Source organism: Oryctolagus cuniculus, chromosome 9 (genome assembly GCF_964237555.1).
Source record: "Oryctolagus cuniculus chromosome 9, mOryCun1.1, whole genome shotgun sequence".
Classification (NCBI taxonomy): domain Eukaryota; kingdom Metazoa; phylum Chordata; class Mammalia; order Lagomorpha; family Leporidae; genus Oryctolagus; species Oryctolagus cuniculus.
The window spans coordinates 103798907-103814574 of NC_091440.1; the positions used below are offsets into that span (position 1 = coordinate 103798907).

The following is a 15668-nucleotide window of genomic DNA, read 5'->3' on the forward strand; positions in this document are numbered from 1 at the left end:
AAGTCAAGGCCAGAGAAGGTAAGATGGCCATGAGCCATCAGAGGACTGGGGAGGGTTGTGTTGGAGGGATGAAGGTGGGGCCAGGAGGGAGGGAGGGAGGGAGGGAGGGAGTCTGCTCTGAGTGACTGGAGCAGTGCTCTGACCCTGCGGGAGGAATCTGGTTAAAATGCACACTCCAAGTCTGGAGCTGTGATTGAGATTTTTGCCTTTGAATCGTGCTCCCCATGGGTGCGGTGCGTCCAGGGAGCACACTTTGAGTAGCAAGGAAGGGTGTTCTTTTACAGGGTAGCAGCCCAGAGCCTCCTACGGCACCATGGAGCACATCTCCTCCCCAGTCTTTCCTCCACGCCCCTCACCCAAGATCCTAAAGCAGAGGATGTTTTTAATCATTGTTTTCTTCTCAACCCCAGGCCAAACACACACTCTCTCTCACCCTCCCTCCCCCGGTCTCTCTCTCTCCTCCTCCATGCCCCATCACTAGTCCTTACTGCAAAAGTGATTCTGGGGAGAAAGACTCTCACAGCGTGTTTTCCAGGCCCCTACTATCTGGTGGTGACAATCCCAGGGGAGTGGAAAGTGACAAAGTCTCCGTTGTTGCAGAGGGGTGATGTCACATCCAGGTTTTCCCACTTCTATGGGAGTCATCCCTGCTTAGTCCAGGAGGCTGATGGTTTAGCTACACCGGCCTCAGCAGAGGGGCCTCCCGCCATGTGTGTTTTTCCCATCTAATCTCTCCTGCACACACATACACACACACACACACACACACACCCTGCACCCCAGGACCCCCCTGCCTTCCTAACCCAGGGCTGCTTTTTCACACTGCGGCTCCCAGGGCAAATGCGAACATTTATAAAGCATGCTGTGGGAAGCAGCTGAGTCTGCCCCAGCAGTCCAGCACCCTGCAGTGGTCCAAGGACATCCACATCTTGACCCACCTGTGACCCATTCTCAGCCTGCTAGCCTGTCACTCACACAGCCAGAGCCCTGTTCTCTCCCCAACTCCTGTCCTGCCCTCCTCTCCTCTCTGGAATGTGTGGTCCAGCCCAGGGGCGACACCCACCTGTCCTTTCCTCTCCCCAAGTTTTTCCACTTAGCCTTTCATGGCTATCACCTCTGTCCCTTGTCCCTTCTGCCCTGGAGGAAACGTGGCCTATGGAAAGCTTTAAGAAAGAGCTCCCTGGACTGAAGCAAAGTAGAATTTTCTCTGGGCAGGGCAATCCTATGTAGCAGGTCTCTTCCCTCTGTCCGCTCTGAGAGGACCCCTTGGGGCACTTGCTGCATAAGGAAACCTTGTGCTTCCTGGAGATGGTCCTTCCTTGATTGCTAGAGGGAACACAGTAGGTGTAGGCAAAGGGCAGGGCTGTTGGCTCCATCTAGGTCTAGGAGACCCCTGGTTATCCCCAGATTCCAGCAAGAAGAAATGGGAGACCCTTAAAGACAAGGAAAACAGCATCAAGAGCTGTCTGAGCAAAGGAAAAGTCTGAGTCCTTTATTTCAAGTTGCCTGGGAGCGAAGTCTCAGGGTGGTAACTGGTTAACCCTGAGAGTCTGAAAAAGATCGCTCCTCATTTACCTCTCCTGCTTCTCCTTTGAACAGCCTTACCTTCCCCACCCATCAGGCCGAAACTCATGCTTTCTCAGCTCACATACCTGCAGTGGCTCCCTGCTTCCTCTCATGGGTGGAGGGACCAGTTTCAAACCCAAACTCTCCCCTGAGCAGCCAGATCAGCTTGCTCCCCTTGCTTGGAGGCCCCTTCAGCAACTACATTTTTTTTTGACAGGCAGAGTTAGACAGAGAGAGAGACAGACAGACAGACAGAAAGGTCTTCCTCCTGTTGGTTCACCCCCCAAATGGCCACTACGGGTTGCGTCGATCCGAAGCCAGGAGCCAGGTGCTTCCTCCTGGTCTCCCATGTGGGCGCAGGGCCCAAGGAGCTGGGCCATCCTCCACTGCCTTCCCAGGCCACAGCAGAGAGCTGGACTGGAAGAGGAGCAACTGGGACAGAATCCGGTGCCTGGGGACTGGGACTAGAACCCAGGGTGCCAGTGCCGTAGGCAGAGGATTAGCCTAGTGAGCCATGGCTCTGGCCTAGCACCTGCACTCTTCACTTGGCCCTTCAGACACCATTAGTATTATTCGGTGTGGTGTTATTCAGAAATAAGGAGTTCATCTTACTTCCCTGCAAAGCTTCCTAATGAAAGAAATCACATCCCGTAAGATGTGTATTCATGAGAGTCTGGTATTTTCACCCTTATTTGTGAATATGTTGGAAACCTTTGGAAATCTGATGAAGACACCAGCTCCTGGAACATATTCCTGCACTAGGAATTCTGCGTCAGAGTTTGGAGGGTTTGCACTTCCCTTGGTGTGCACTAAAGGATTCCAGATTATATCTACTAGCAGCAGGAGCAAACAGTACTGTTGTTGAACAAAGTGCTCAATAATTGTGTGCCGACGTATGCCTCTCCTTGTTTTCCCTGAACAGATCGCCCTGACATTCTCCATTGTTTTTGGGGTGATTGTGTATCGGATCACAACCGCAGCTGCCCTGTCTCTCAACAAGGCCACCCGCTCCAACGTGCGAGTGACGGTGACGGCGACAGCGGTCATCATCAACCTCGTGGTCATCCTCATCCTTGACGAGATCTACGGCGCCGTGGCCAAGTGGCTCACCAAAATCGGTACAGCGTCCCCATAGCTTGTGTTTGTCTGGGCCTCTTCAAACATAGTCAGTTCAGCATGTGCAAGGTATTTGGTGGCAGTGACTCAAAATCTAAGTGACTGGGTCAGCATTCTGGGTAGCATGCGGTGGAAGAATGAGGAGGTATGTTTGTGTGCTTGTGTGTCCTGCCCAAAGGATTTCTCTTCCTGTACAGTCCTTGACCAATCAATCGTCCTTTGGTCCCGGTTGATCGCCTCACATGACTGGAAATTCACTATCCCCTAAGATCAATTCACGGAACCTATTCTTTGTAGCCTAACCGAGAAGCAAAGCACATTCGGCTCTTCCTGTGAAAACATGGAGAGCTTTAGCTCTCCCCATTTTCCCAGCAGCATGTACAAAGTCAACAAAAGCCCTTGATACTTATCTATCCCAGAAAATCCACACATTCGCCAGGACTGAGCAGACCTCAAAGAGGCATATCAGACTTCCCAAGCTTCAAGCCAGTGAGAAAAATGCAGTGGCCGCCACATGCAGCCGTGTCATTCGAGCCACTGCCTGCTGTTGCCTGAGCTGCACTTGGTGGGGTCTGTGCCTATCCGATGGGGGCGGGGTGAGAGTGAGCCCTGTCCTCACTGCATTTATTCTGGGTGGCTGGGCCGCACCCTTTCCCCATTTGAATTTGGGGGAATTTCCTTCTTGGACTCTGGGGACCCGGAATCCCAGCCTTGTCCTGACCTTGTAGGGAAGTTGACTTATTGAGACATTGTCTTTCATTCACTGACTAGATAGGAGACAGACACTCGAGAAGATAGCTGCCTGATTAAGAGACTGCCCATGAGGAGCGGAGAATTCCAGACAGTTTCTTTGTTGGCTCCTTTCCCCAGGTTGGCATTCCTCTTACATCACATAGGCTGTGCCTATTTGGCTTCTGGCAAAAGTTTCCTCTGTAGGGGGGCTGTTCTGCTTTCTTCAGGTGTGGCTGCACTTGCACTATCTGTGTTCTGAGTTTTTGGAGAAAAAGAAGAGAGATTTTCAGTTCAATGTGCTTAGAGATGCACTGCACAGGATCCTATGGTACACTTAGGAGGTGCGTCCAAGTCTCCTGCAGGCTCAGGGGAGGCTCAGAGGCCAAGGCCAAGGCTGGAAGAGCTCAGAAACAAGTGGTGGTGACCCAGACAGGTGGGCAGGGAGGAGGGGGATGGGCAGAAGGAGAAGAAGATTACTGGCAGACTGATCAAAAGGAGAAATATGGCCTGGAAGGGACAGACCAGATCTCTTGGGGGTCAGGAAAGGCACACAGAGAAGTGAGCTACTTGGGTCAAAGGAGAGAGTTTTGGTAGATCCAAATGCCAAAGGGGAACTCAGCATATGAGAGAAAGAAAAAAATGATTCTTGTCCAGGAGACAGGGGAGCCCAGAGCAGTGGCTTCTCTAGGATCCATGGCATGGCCAAGGCACAGTGGGATTGGGGGCTGGGCCCAGGGAGTTGACTGACACCTGTTTTTTGTTTGTTTTTGGTGGAAGAGCTTGAATGCCAGGCTGGGAACTCTGTGCTTATTCTCAGAGACAATAAGAAAAATTTGTGTCTCCTTCTAGATGGAAAAAAAAAAAAAAGACACGCTACTCTCCCTTCTGTCATTGAAGGGCAGAAATGAGACAGGGGAGACAAACCAGAGCATTGCAACCTATCATATGCATGTGGAGAAACTGTGGGGTGGAAAGAGATGTCTTATCTCCTCACCTCCATCCTGGCCCTACCCCACTGAGGATTATTTGAGGAATATGACATGGCTTGGAGCTATGTGCTTGCAGTTACTCAGACAGGGGTGCAGGTGCAGGGGACTAGGGAGAGGGAGGAAGATCTAATATAAAGGAGGTGTGGACAGGAAGTGGGGAAGAAAGGAACAGGAAGTTGATGAGGAAGTAGCAGTTCCTTCCTGCTGTCCATTTGTGTGTCACTCACAGTTCCAGGGAGCGGTCATGATGAAAGAGAGAGTGATCAATAATCGAGAACTCATTAATAAGTCGTCAGCAAGCATTTCTTGTGGGCAAGGCTGGGCATGTGATCAACAGCAGTGATCAGAAACCAATCTCTACCTTGTGAAGCTACTCTAACAGCACACTCCCTCATATAGAAAGTTCAAGCTCTTCTGGCTAGTTAAACAAATTCCCAGTACTCCTCAAGAAAGTTTGTGCACCAGAAGAGGGGTGAAATTCTAATAAGTGCATGTTGTTCTTTGTGGTGGCAGTCATTCATAAAGTATTTACATAAAAATATGCTGTTAGCCCATTTCATGTTCATAGAAAATCTCTGTGGCCAGCCGGGATGTATTATGGCCTCATTTTACTGAGGCATGCCAATACCCTTGTACTGTTTTGATGTGTCTTGCAGCTTCTATTGGAGTGGTGTGTTGGGTCTCTGCACTCAGGAATCCAGGCAGGCATCTCCCTGGGCTCCTGCTCTTATCTGTCTCAGACTGTATATTTCCAGAGAGCTCAAAGAGACGCTGTTGTATAGTGGGAGAACCATTGCACTGGAGAGTCAAATGGAACAAACCTTCAGGTTCTAGACCTGGCTCCTCCTCCCTCCCACCCACCCCCAACTGTGTGGTGCTGGGCAGCAGAGAGCTTTTCTGGACCAGGTGATGATTGATCCTTTCTTCATCATTTTCCTCCTACCATCCAGTGATCCTCACACTGCTTCAGAGACGGGTGACTAAGCCTCTGTCTTCAGCCTCTCTCCATGACCCTGTCTCTTGGAAAGCCTAACCTGACCAGCCTTTCCCAGGCAGTGGGTTTGAGGGTATCACCCCCAGGCAGCTGCCTCGGGAAGCTTCCCCTTGCTTTTAGGTCAGATGCAGACTAGCAGTTGAGGCTCTCAGTCACCTTCTTCCTACTGGTCTCCTCCACTCCAGCTGACCCACTTAGCTAATGGTCACCCCTGGCCACCCTGTGGGTTCTCATGCTGCTGGAGCTGCGATAGCAACCCTCAGTGATCCTCCTACTCACCCCTGACTCTCTCTCTCTCTCTCTCTCTCTCTCTCTCTCTCTCTCTCTCACACACACACACACACACACACACACTTTGCTCCCCTTGCACAGATCCTACAGATCCTTCATTATGTGCTCACCATCATCTGTTTGCTGAGTTCTGCTTTATGCCAGGCACAATGCTGAGAGCCCAGCAGTCAGTAAAAGACAAGGTCCCCGCTCTTACTGTCCCTACCTTGCAGTAAGAGGAAGATGGTAAACAGGAACTCTTGGTGGAGTGTAAGAAAGATGTGATACAGAGAGGGGTTTGGAGCCAGGCACATTGGATCAGGTGCTTGGGAAAGACTTACTGAGGTGGTCACATTCTAGCTGAGTCCTGAATGACTGGAAGGCGCCAACCGAAAAAGCAAAGGCTACCAGGTGAAAATGAACTTGGCGTTATGAACTTGGAGCATATCAGCTCCACTGCTCATTGGATGTTGATCATATACTGTGTTATCTTCTTGCTTGTCTTTGTCTATGTGTTCCCAGGGTTGGCATAGTCTCAACTCTGCTAGGGCAATAAGTTCATCTTCACATTCATCTGCTAGAGTAATAAATCCATGTCACGGCTGCATGACATCAAACTGCTTCATGTTCTTGATCACACTACACGCTCAGGGGAACCAGGTAGGGTCTGGACAGCACACAGGTGTTCAGGAACCAGGCTGAAGAAGACCACTATGGACTCCATGTGAGAGAACCAGACCTTGCAGGTAGATGGAAGCTATCGAATCCTTCAGCCTGTGTCATCCATTCCTTCTGTCCACAGCTCACTGCTTAGAGCCAGCCTAAAGACAAAGAGGCTGGAACGTGCATGGGAATGTGCAAAATTCCATGAGCAGAGAAGGTCTGGGCCGCTTGCTCCAACCATGCTGCAAGATCCTGGAGAGTGGTGACTGTCCTTCATTTCATTTAATTCACTAATTTATATTGGAGGGGAAGAGAGACATTTAGTCAGAAAAATCTCCCATCCACTGGTTGACTCCCCAAATGCCTGCAATGACTGGAACTGGCCCAGGGCCAAATACAGAGCTGGAACTTGGTCCAGGCTTCCCATGTGGGTTGCAGGAACCCAATGACTTGAGCCATCACTGCTGCTTCTCAAAGTCTGCATTAGCAGGAAGCTGGAGTTGGGAACTAGAGCTGGGCATTGAACCAGGCACTCTGGGGGATGTAGGCTTCCTAACTGGAGTTATAACCACATTCCTGTTTCATTGTTTTTAGCACCTACACAGTGCCTGGCTCATGATAGATCTTAGCATATATTTGTTGGTGCCATTATTGGTGATATGCATCTCTCTCTTCATTGATGCATTCAATAATATATTTTCCCAAGGAATTCCCATGGGCAAGGAAGGCATCCTATAAGCCACAGTAGAGACTATAGTGAGCATTTGTGTATTTATTATTTCAACTGTGCCAGCCTCCAAAAGGATTCAAGGAAATCCCGAGATCATTGGAGCAAAGGTAAAGGGGCTACACCAAGGACATCAGAGGACACGAAGCTTCCTTAATGACACATGGTACCAGAGGTGATCCCACAAAGCAGGAGGTGGCGACATTATCATAAGTACACGGTCCCCCAGGCCTCCACGGGGACATGAATTGTGGCTGGTGCCACCTTATGGAATGTGAAGTCTGCCAGGCTTGGGGGCTTCCTTTGTCCTTCTCGCACGGGGTTTAATACCCATCTGGCCTCCTGCCTCACATCTCCTGAGAGCTGAGGAGGCTGTGGCTATGTGCTCTGCATGCCAGGTGCACACAGCTGGTATAAACAACCCCTGCAAGATCTCCCAGTGCTTCCTGCAAGGCTGGGTGGTGCAAGAGCAGTTTCCTCAGAGCCTCCTCCAGTAGGTCTCCTCATTAGGCCTATGGAGCTCCGTTTGTGTCCAAAATATTTATGACAAATGACACAATTTGTTAAATGCCTTGAGAGTGATCAACTTGGCAGTGGTGAAAAATAAACAGTCATTGTCTCCTTGGCTGCATAATAATGCGATGGCTCTGGTGCAAGGCACGCTATCACGTGGCGGGACTGTGCCGAGGCCCAGAATGGCGGGAGGGGGGTTTCTAGGGAAACAGAAGAAGCTTTGGCGCCTTGTCTGAGAGGGAGCCTGGCCAGCCAAGTCACAGGAGACACAGCGTGCAGCTGGGTTCAGTAAGCATCGCTCATTGGGGCTTTGGCGCATGGAAGGTGAAGCTCCCAGTGACTGGAGGACGAGGTGTGCCTTAGGCCCAAGGATCTGTTCAGCCCTGGAGGAGTTACCAGCAATGGTCATGGAGAATGCATTTGGGTCCTCGAGAGCAAGCACAGCAGAGCCCCAGACACACGGGCAAACAGACAGGGCTCAGACAGGGTGAGAGCCTAGGGCTCGAGGCAGGGGAACAGGGGAAACCAAGATGAGCAGCTTGTTGCCTGCTGCTCTCTGGGCTGGGACCCAGGAGTACACTGGGCCACTGAGGGGCTTCTGAGCCCCTGAAGACCATAGGTTCTTGATTGCAGCTGACACGGGTGTGAGTCAGGCATGGCTGGGAAGCGGGCCCTGTCCCTTTGGTAGGTTTGGGAAATTCTTGTAGTTTTGGAAGAGGCAGGGCTGGCAGCAGGCTACAGCGTTCAACAATTACAGTGCCATCAGTTCACCTCTCTAGACATCTTCCCCAGCTCCTCCTCTTCCCCTTCCTGTCAACCGTCTGTGCCAGGTGCTGGGTGTTAGGTGGAGCTGCACGATTCATCCCTCCCTCTCCAGCCGCAGGGCTGGGCTTAGTGCAGCAGCTTGTTGAGCCAGATCGCAGTCTCTCCTGTGCGTGTAAGTGGTTCAGTCACTACTGATGGGAGGGTCAACTGAGCGTCCACTCCTGTGTGTCAGCCGCACCAGATGCTCCTATCGTGGGAGCAGGGGCACGGGCAGAAGGAGGGCTGGGGGAAAGGACCTGAGTTTTATTGAGTGCCTACCTCGGCCCAGGCTCTAGTAGACATTATACACACTTTGGCCCACATCGTGTCCCCAGGAAGGTTAGGAATGGGTGCTTTCTTTGATTTTACTTATAAGAAGGCCATAGAGGTTTAGAAACTTGACCAAGGCAAGTAGTTAATAGCATTGTGCATGTATCCATACACACACACACACACACACACACACATGCATACACGCAGCCTACTCTGTACCAAACACTGTTCCAGTATAAGATAGTGTATTAAATCCTCAAACCAGCCTCAGTGGAGTAGGTAACCTTAAGATTCCCATTTCATAGATGGGAAGACAGAGGCATAGAGAGGTTAAGCATCAGGCCCAAGGGAATAGAGCTGGTAAGTGGTGAGCCTGGCCTCAGCGTCTTGCTAAGATTGTTCTGCTCTCCTGCCTTGTCACGCATCGCTGTGCTCCTGCCTCAAGAAATTTCAGATCTGTTGGGAAGGCAACAGGAACCACAGCAGTGTCTCCAGAAGACATAAAATGCAGGGATCCCCACCAGGGAGTGACGGGGTCGGGGGCATCTCTGGGGTCAGGGACAGCCAAGTGGATCCGATGCTCCCTGCAGAGCAGGCAGTGTCTGAGTCCAGTCACCTGTCTCAGATCTGCATGGGTGATCAGAGGCTCACAGACTTGAGGGCCTTGCATGCTTTACTGAGTTTATTTCAGATAAAGCTTATTTGCATTTTTCAATGAAAAATTATTTTAGAGGGAGAGAGGAGAGAGAGACAGAGATTACATCAGCTGTTTCACTCCCTAAATGCCCACTGCGGTAATGTCACGTGGGTGACATGGATCCGACTACTTGGGCCATCACTGCTGTCTCCCAGGGTCTGTGTTAGCAGGAAGCTGGGGCCAGATCCACACTCAGACCCTCTAATGTACGACACAGGCTTCCTAAGCAGTGTCTTAGCTGCTAAGCCAAAATGCCTGCCCAAGAAGGAAACTTCAAAAACATGGGAATGCCATCAGGAAGTCTTATATCTAAAATGTTCCTCCTCTTCTCAGCAAAGGAGATGAAGGCAAGGAAGAAGGAAGAAAGGTAGAGGGGAGGGCTCATCTGTGCCAAAGCCACGCATGGCTGCCTGGGTGACAACAGTTCTGTGAAAGGAGTTTTGGGTACACATGGATGGATCTCATTTCCCATCAGCTGTGGACAATGTGTGTTTTTAGGGTGTGGGGTGAAAGTGTGGACTTTATTGGACTCATTGCCCTGGCCCAGGGAGTGAGCTGGCTACAGTGGGATTTGCTCAGGGCCAGACTCAGGAGCAAGGGCTCACGTGGGCCCAGGTGCAGGCCACAGAGGGGCCGTACGCCTTCCTGTGGGGAGCACTTAGTGCTGGGGATTTGAAACCCAGCTGGAGCCTTAGGTCTGTGGGGTGCACGCCCTTTTTGCTTTGCCACCAGCTCCTGGCTCGCTGGGTGGCCCTGGGCAACTGGGAGGAAGATCCTCCGGCTGCCCCATCTGTGCAGGCCGTGGAAGACGTGGGTAGAGCAGAGTTCCCGTTGTCTGAGGCCCCCGCAGAGATGCTGGGGTAATTGATTGTCCATGTTGTCTGGGAAGGAGAGGGGGATGCCGGGAGGCAGTTACTATTAATGAAAAGGGCATGGTCGTGGTTACAGCAGCTCCAAGTGTGTGGGGCAGTTCACCCCAGTGACAGGAGACTGTTGGAAGTCACACCGATCCGTACGATGGTTTCACTGGGGACAGTTCCTCCCCAAGCCTGAACTTTCGCCATGCACCCATCGCTTCCATTTCCTACTGAGTCCCGGAGACCATCCTCTCTGGATAGAAGAAATCCCATAAAAGTCCTCTCCCTCTCTGACTTTCCTTTGAACCCAGACACTTAGATTCTGCAGAAGAGAAGAGAAAGGGCTACTGGTGGTCATTTCCTGTTTGCCGCCTCTTCTTCCCAGATCCCTTCTCCACCTGGCTTGGGCACTGGGGCCATTTCTCCGCTGCTTCTCCCTGCAGCAGGCACAGCTCACACACCATCAGTCCTCCTGCTCGGTCCTTGGGCCCCAGGCACACTGTTTCCACTCCTTGTCCCGGTGCTTGTCTAAGTAGTGCTCTCATTAGGGTCCCTTCTGTGGCCCAGCTGAGTGAATTGTGCTTCCTGTTGGGATCCTGCAAGGTGGCGGGGTCAGGCTGGCACCTGTACTTCAACAGGGAGACACCCGGGGTGTGAGCAGCCCTTCGCTCCCTCTGGGCTCACTACTGCCAGCGCTGCCCTTGCACACTGAGGCATCCCATCTGGCAGACGAGGCTGGACCACTGCTGAGATAGCCCCTCTGTACTGCAGGTCCTGGCAAGGGAGAGTCTTTCCTTCGGGGAGGGCTCCGCTCAGGGCTGCTGCTGTCAGCACCCATGCATCCCTCCACTCAAATCTCCAGGTCACCAATCAATATGGAAAAATAGAACCCAGAGCTCTCTTTGCTCCCGAGATACCCATGCTCAGAACATTCAGCTTGTTTATAAAGTTTCAAAACACAGCGTGGGGCCAGCGTTTGGCCTGGTGATTAAGGCATCACATCCCACAGGAGATCTGAGAAGCCCTGCTCTGGCTCCTGACTCCACCTTCATGCTAACGCAGGCCCTGGGAGGCAGCAGTGACAGCTCAAACAATTGGGTCCCTGACATCCACATAGGAGATGGAGATTGTGTTCTAAGCTTCTGGTTTTGGGGTCCTGGCCCAGTTCTGGCCATTCCAGGCATTTGGGGAGTAAACCAGTGAATGGCAGCTCTCTGTTTCTGCCTGTCTATTTCTGTCTCTGCCTCTCAGATTAATAAACATTTTAAAATCCCCACAACACAGATCATGATGTGTTCAGAAATGAAGTGGTCTTCCTTGTCCCCAGTGGATATCACCACCCCAAGTGACGCCAAAGGGCACACCCCAAACCTCCTAAGAGGGTGTGTTGGGTGTTGGGGATTTTACTGTAACTATGAGACTTTTCCATTGAATCTCAAGTTGGAAGTCTTCCTACAAAACAAATGTTTGAGCCCTTATGCTCCCCAGGTGCTTTCTTAGCTTTATGGCTTTTGATCTTTACAACAAATGTTTCAACAAGGTTCTATTTTAGTAAGTAGGATGGGGAGGCTTGGAGAGATAAATTCCCATATCTGGAGATTCTTGGACTGAAAGGTCTTCTGACTCCCACCCCTGGGTCCCCCTCTGCTTTTCCATAGTGTTGCAGAACATGGAAGACCAGAAATTGGTCTCAGGAAAATCACCCAGCTCAACCTTGACATTGAGGCCTTGACTTCCCTTTGGGTTGCCTTCCCCCGGGATGGCCTGAGGATGGACTGGGGATGGAGTGACTCCATTTCTGCCTACTGTAGCCTGATTTCCACAACAGTGTGTGCGTCTGTGAGATGGCTCACGGGTGTGTTACCAACAGAGCACTCACCTGCAGTCTCCTGGCCTTACCTTTGCCATGGGGAGAAACTCGTCATGGGGAATCCATGACATGTGTCTGTGCCGCACGGGCGCACAGTGGGTGCTGAATTCGGGACACGTATCCATGATCGGTCCATGAGAGGACCCTCTCTCCCAGGCTCACTCCAGTTCTCACTCCTGCTCTCCCTGTCTTTCTCCATCCCCCTCCTTTTAAGGTCCTTTTTTTCCCCTTAAAATGAGATGCACCTGGGGTATTTTCACCTTGGAGCCAGCACTGTGGATCTCATGCCCCTTTGGGTGCAAGAGTTATCTTCCTGACTCCAAGGGAGAGGTCCCTGCACTCAGAAGCTCTCTGGGACGCTAAGGCCGGCCAGGAACCCCATCTGGAATCCCTGGGTCAGGTGCTCTCAGCTCCCCTAGGCGATGCCTGGCTGCCAGGTTATGCAACTGACTGGCTGCTCCCCGGGGGGGATTCCCCCTCCCCTCCTTCATGGCACAGACAAGGCGGAGCTTCCCACTGGAGGCTCACATAGTCCCCACACCCACACCCCCACGCCCCCGCATGCATGGAAGACCAGATGGTTGGGCCATCAGAAAACACTGTGTTTGGAAGAGCTCAGCGTGCCCTGGGGTGCAGGCAGGGAGAGGAACAGGCGCTTTGCTCTGGGACTGAATGCCCAGAGGTACAGAGGGCCAGGCCTTTTGTGCTCCCGCCCAGGGCAGCACCAGGGCCAGCAGCCCTTGCAAGGTACATTTGGGCATTGTCTTGTAGCCCTTGCTACACATCCACCGGCTGGGCTGCAGGGGCCGCTGCTGGTGGGGTGGGGTGGGGAGCTGCTTTTCCAGGATTCAGACTGCAGCTGGCATCCCCCAGCAGGCCGTGCTGTTCCCATGTGACAGGGACAGAGCTCTGGGGACTCCGAGTCCTATGCTGGCCCCCCTGGGACTAACTTGGGCTTTCGTCCTAATTATTTTCTAAGACAGTTTGCAATGGAGTCATTTGCACTGGAATTTTTTCATGACACAATGCAACAGAGGTTCCACATTCAAAAGAAAGGCAGGGAGAGGTAGGAAATGGAATGCGGTCTGGTGCCCTCTGCTCCCGTGGCTTGAAAGCAGGAGAAACCTCGGGTGGCCTCCAGTCAGCCTGGGGATGTTCTCTGGGGCCAGGGGGCTGGCATTCCAGGGGCACGTGAATGATGGCGCTGCCCTGCCTGCCTGCCTTCCTACTCACACTTTCTCCATTGGACTTTCCTTTCTCCTTCATGTCCTCATGGTCACGGGACTTGAAAAGCATTTATGGGACAGACATTAAGCAGTAAAGAAACCTCTTGGGACTTCTGTCTCCCACGACAGAGTGCCTGGGCTTGAGCCCCAGCTCAGCTCCCAGTTCTAGCTGTCTGGAGGGGACAGGTGGTGGCTCCAGTACTTGGGTCCCTACCATCCATGTGGTACAACTCGATTGAGTTCTGGTCTCCTGGCTTTGGCCTGGCGTGGTCCTGGCTGTTGTAGGTATTTGGGGGAGTGAATCAGAGAATGGGACATCTCTGTCTTTCTGCCTCCATCTCTCTTTCAAATAAAGAGAAATACATACATACATAAATATGTCCTTGGAGTTGTGTGAAGTGCAGGGCTGGACATGAGGCGCAGGCTATGAGCACTCTGCCAAGTGGCCTGAAGTGCAGGTGCCCCTTCCTAAGCTGTAGACGTCATCCCACCCCAGGTGCCCCTTCCTAAGCTGTAGACGTCATCCCACCCATCGTGGGCCCTGGAGATACCTGCTCTGCCAGGTGTTGCCTGTTGCAAGGGCTCCAACATTCAGCCCAGGGCCCAGGCTTTGGTGGTGTTCCCCTCCCCTGCTCCCATTCTTTCTTGCTTCCGTTTCTTTCCTGTCCCTGGAGGCCCCCTTCTGTGGAAGCCTCAGCAGTCACACACCAGGGCCACAAAACATCTCCGAGGTGGGGGCCCCCGGCTGATTTAGTGGCCCATCAAGTGGATTTGGATTGTTTATTGGAAGTGTCCATTATTTATGGTGGCTCGTGGCCCTAAAAGCCCAGGCACAGGCTGCCTTTCGAAATAAAACTAATAAATAATAGCCCACTCATGATTTATTTACAGTAAGGAGGAAGGGAGCCACTCACTTCCAGTTGGAGCAAGCCGCTCTGGAAGGTCCAGATCCTCTTTGTGTAGAACTTGGAGGAAATTCTTTCCAGGCCTGGGAGGTCTGAGGACAAACAGATCCAAGGGGAATAGAAGAGGAGATCAAGGACCCGGCTGCCCCCTGCCTTGTCCTAATCCCGCCCTGCTCCTTCCTGGGGTGGGTTTTCCACATTTCACACTCTCACCCTTGCCTTCTAATTTTTTAGGTGACATTGGTTTTAATTGTTTAAGCTCCAACATATTTAATAGAGAAAGACTCAGTACATGATTATTGAATTGGACACCTGCAGCATAGTGGGCAGAGGTTCAAATTCCTATTTAAAAAAAAAACAGATAAAAGAAAAAAAAAGAGATTTCCCTTTCTCATTTCCCCTCCCTGCTTTCCTCCTCTCCCTTCCCCTACTCCCTCCCTCTCCTTTGAAGCCTCTTCTTCCCCTACTCCTCCTTCTCCTCCCTCTGTGTATCCCTCTTTCTCCACAGTCAGTCTCATGGCTAACCCAGATACGACAGAGCCATCTGGGCAGTTTCTGCTCAGGCCCCTGTGCCCATCTTGACATGGCACTTGGGCCTTCAACACATGCCCTAGGAGCCAAACCAGGCGACTTTCAAGCAATCTTTTCTGAGGATCTGCAGAGAGGCAAATGAGCAGGCCCCCGTGACAACCCAGCAGGAGTGTCTGCCTCACCTCCTACATTTCTTCTGCCTCCTCCCCCTCTCCGCTCTACCCCACCCATCACAGTTTCAGGATCCTGCATCTAACCCCTCCACCCCTGCCTGACACAGGAGTGTCTCCTTGGCTGTGCTGCTCTCGGATCTCGGCACCTGCTGTCCTGCTCAGCACAGAGCTCCCCCTCTTTGTAAGGTGCCTGGGGACTTCACATTTTCACTCTTCCAGGTAGTTATTTTCCTGCCACTCCCTCATTCATCCGCTCCTTCATTTGTCAATGTGAGACATGTGCATAGCAGCGTATATCCGGCTGCAGCTGTGTCGGCCCAGATGTGTCTCTCTCGTGGACTTTGCTCACTGTATGTGGCGGGGATGGGGTGCAAGTGGGTGGGGGCGTGGTAGGGCAAAGAGGCACATGAGGAGTCAATCATGAGATCTTGAACCTGAAAATGACCTTAGAAATCAATGATAGACCTTTTCCACCTTTCAGAATTGTTTCCTTTTGCTAGGGGAGTAAGAGCCAGGCTAAAGATAGGCAGGTGGATCTTCAGCTGGGTGAGGCCCTGACCTGCATTAGTCAATTCGACAGGCAGGCACTGGCTTCTTGATCATAGCAGGATCTGTAGCAGGAAGGGGAAAGGCTTTCCAAGGGAGGGGAATGTTCAGCTTGTGCGAACATTCTCATAGGAGACCCACAAAATGATCTAGTCTGGCCTTGCAGAGCCAATCACAGGGAGGACTTGAAATTCAGTCAATCTGCAGCAGGCTAAT

At 51.9% G+C, this 15668-nt stretch overlaps 1 protein-coding gene across 6 annotated transcripts in view; it reads left to right on the forward strand.

Moving 5' to 3' along the window:
- ANO2 (anoctamin 2) overlaps positions 1 to 15668 on the forward strand; it is a 387627-nt gene that overhangs the window by 313595 nt on the left and 58364 nt on the right. For all 6 annotated transcript variants that reach the window (XM_070049342.1, XM_070049346.1, XM_070049344.1 and 3 more), the window contains one exon: positions 2489 to 2684. In XM_070049342.1, the coding sequence (XP_069905443.1) occupies positions 2489 to 2684 (196 nt within the window). The remainder of the gene's footprint in view (positions 1 to 2488; positions 2685 to 15668) is intronic.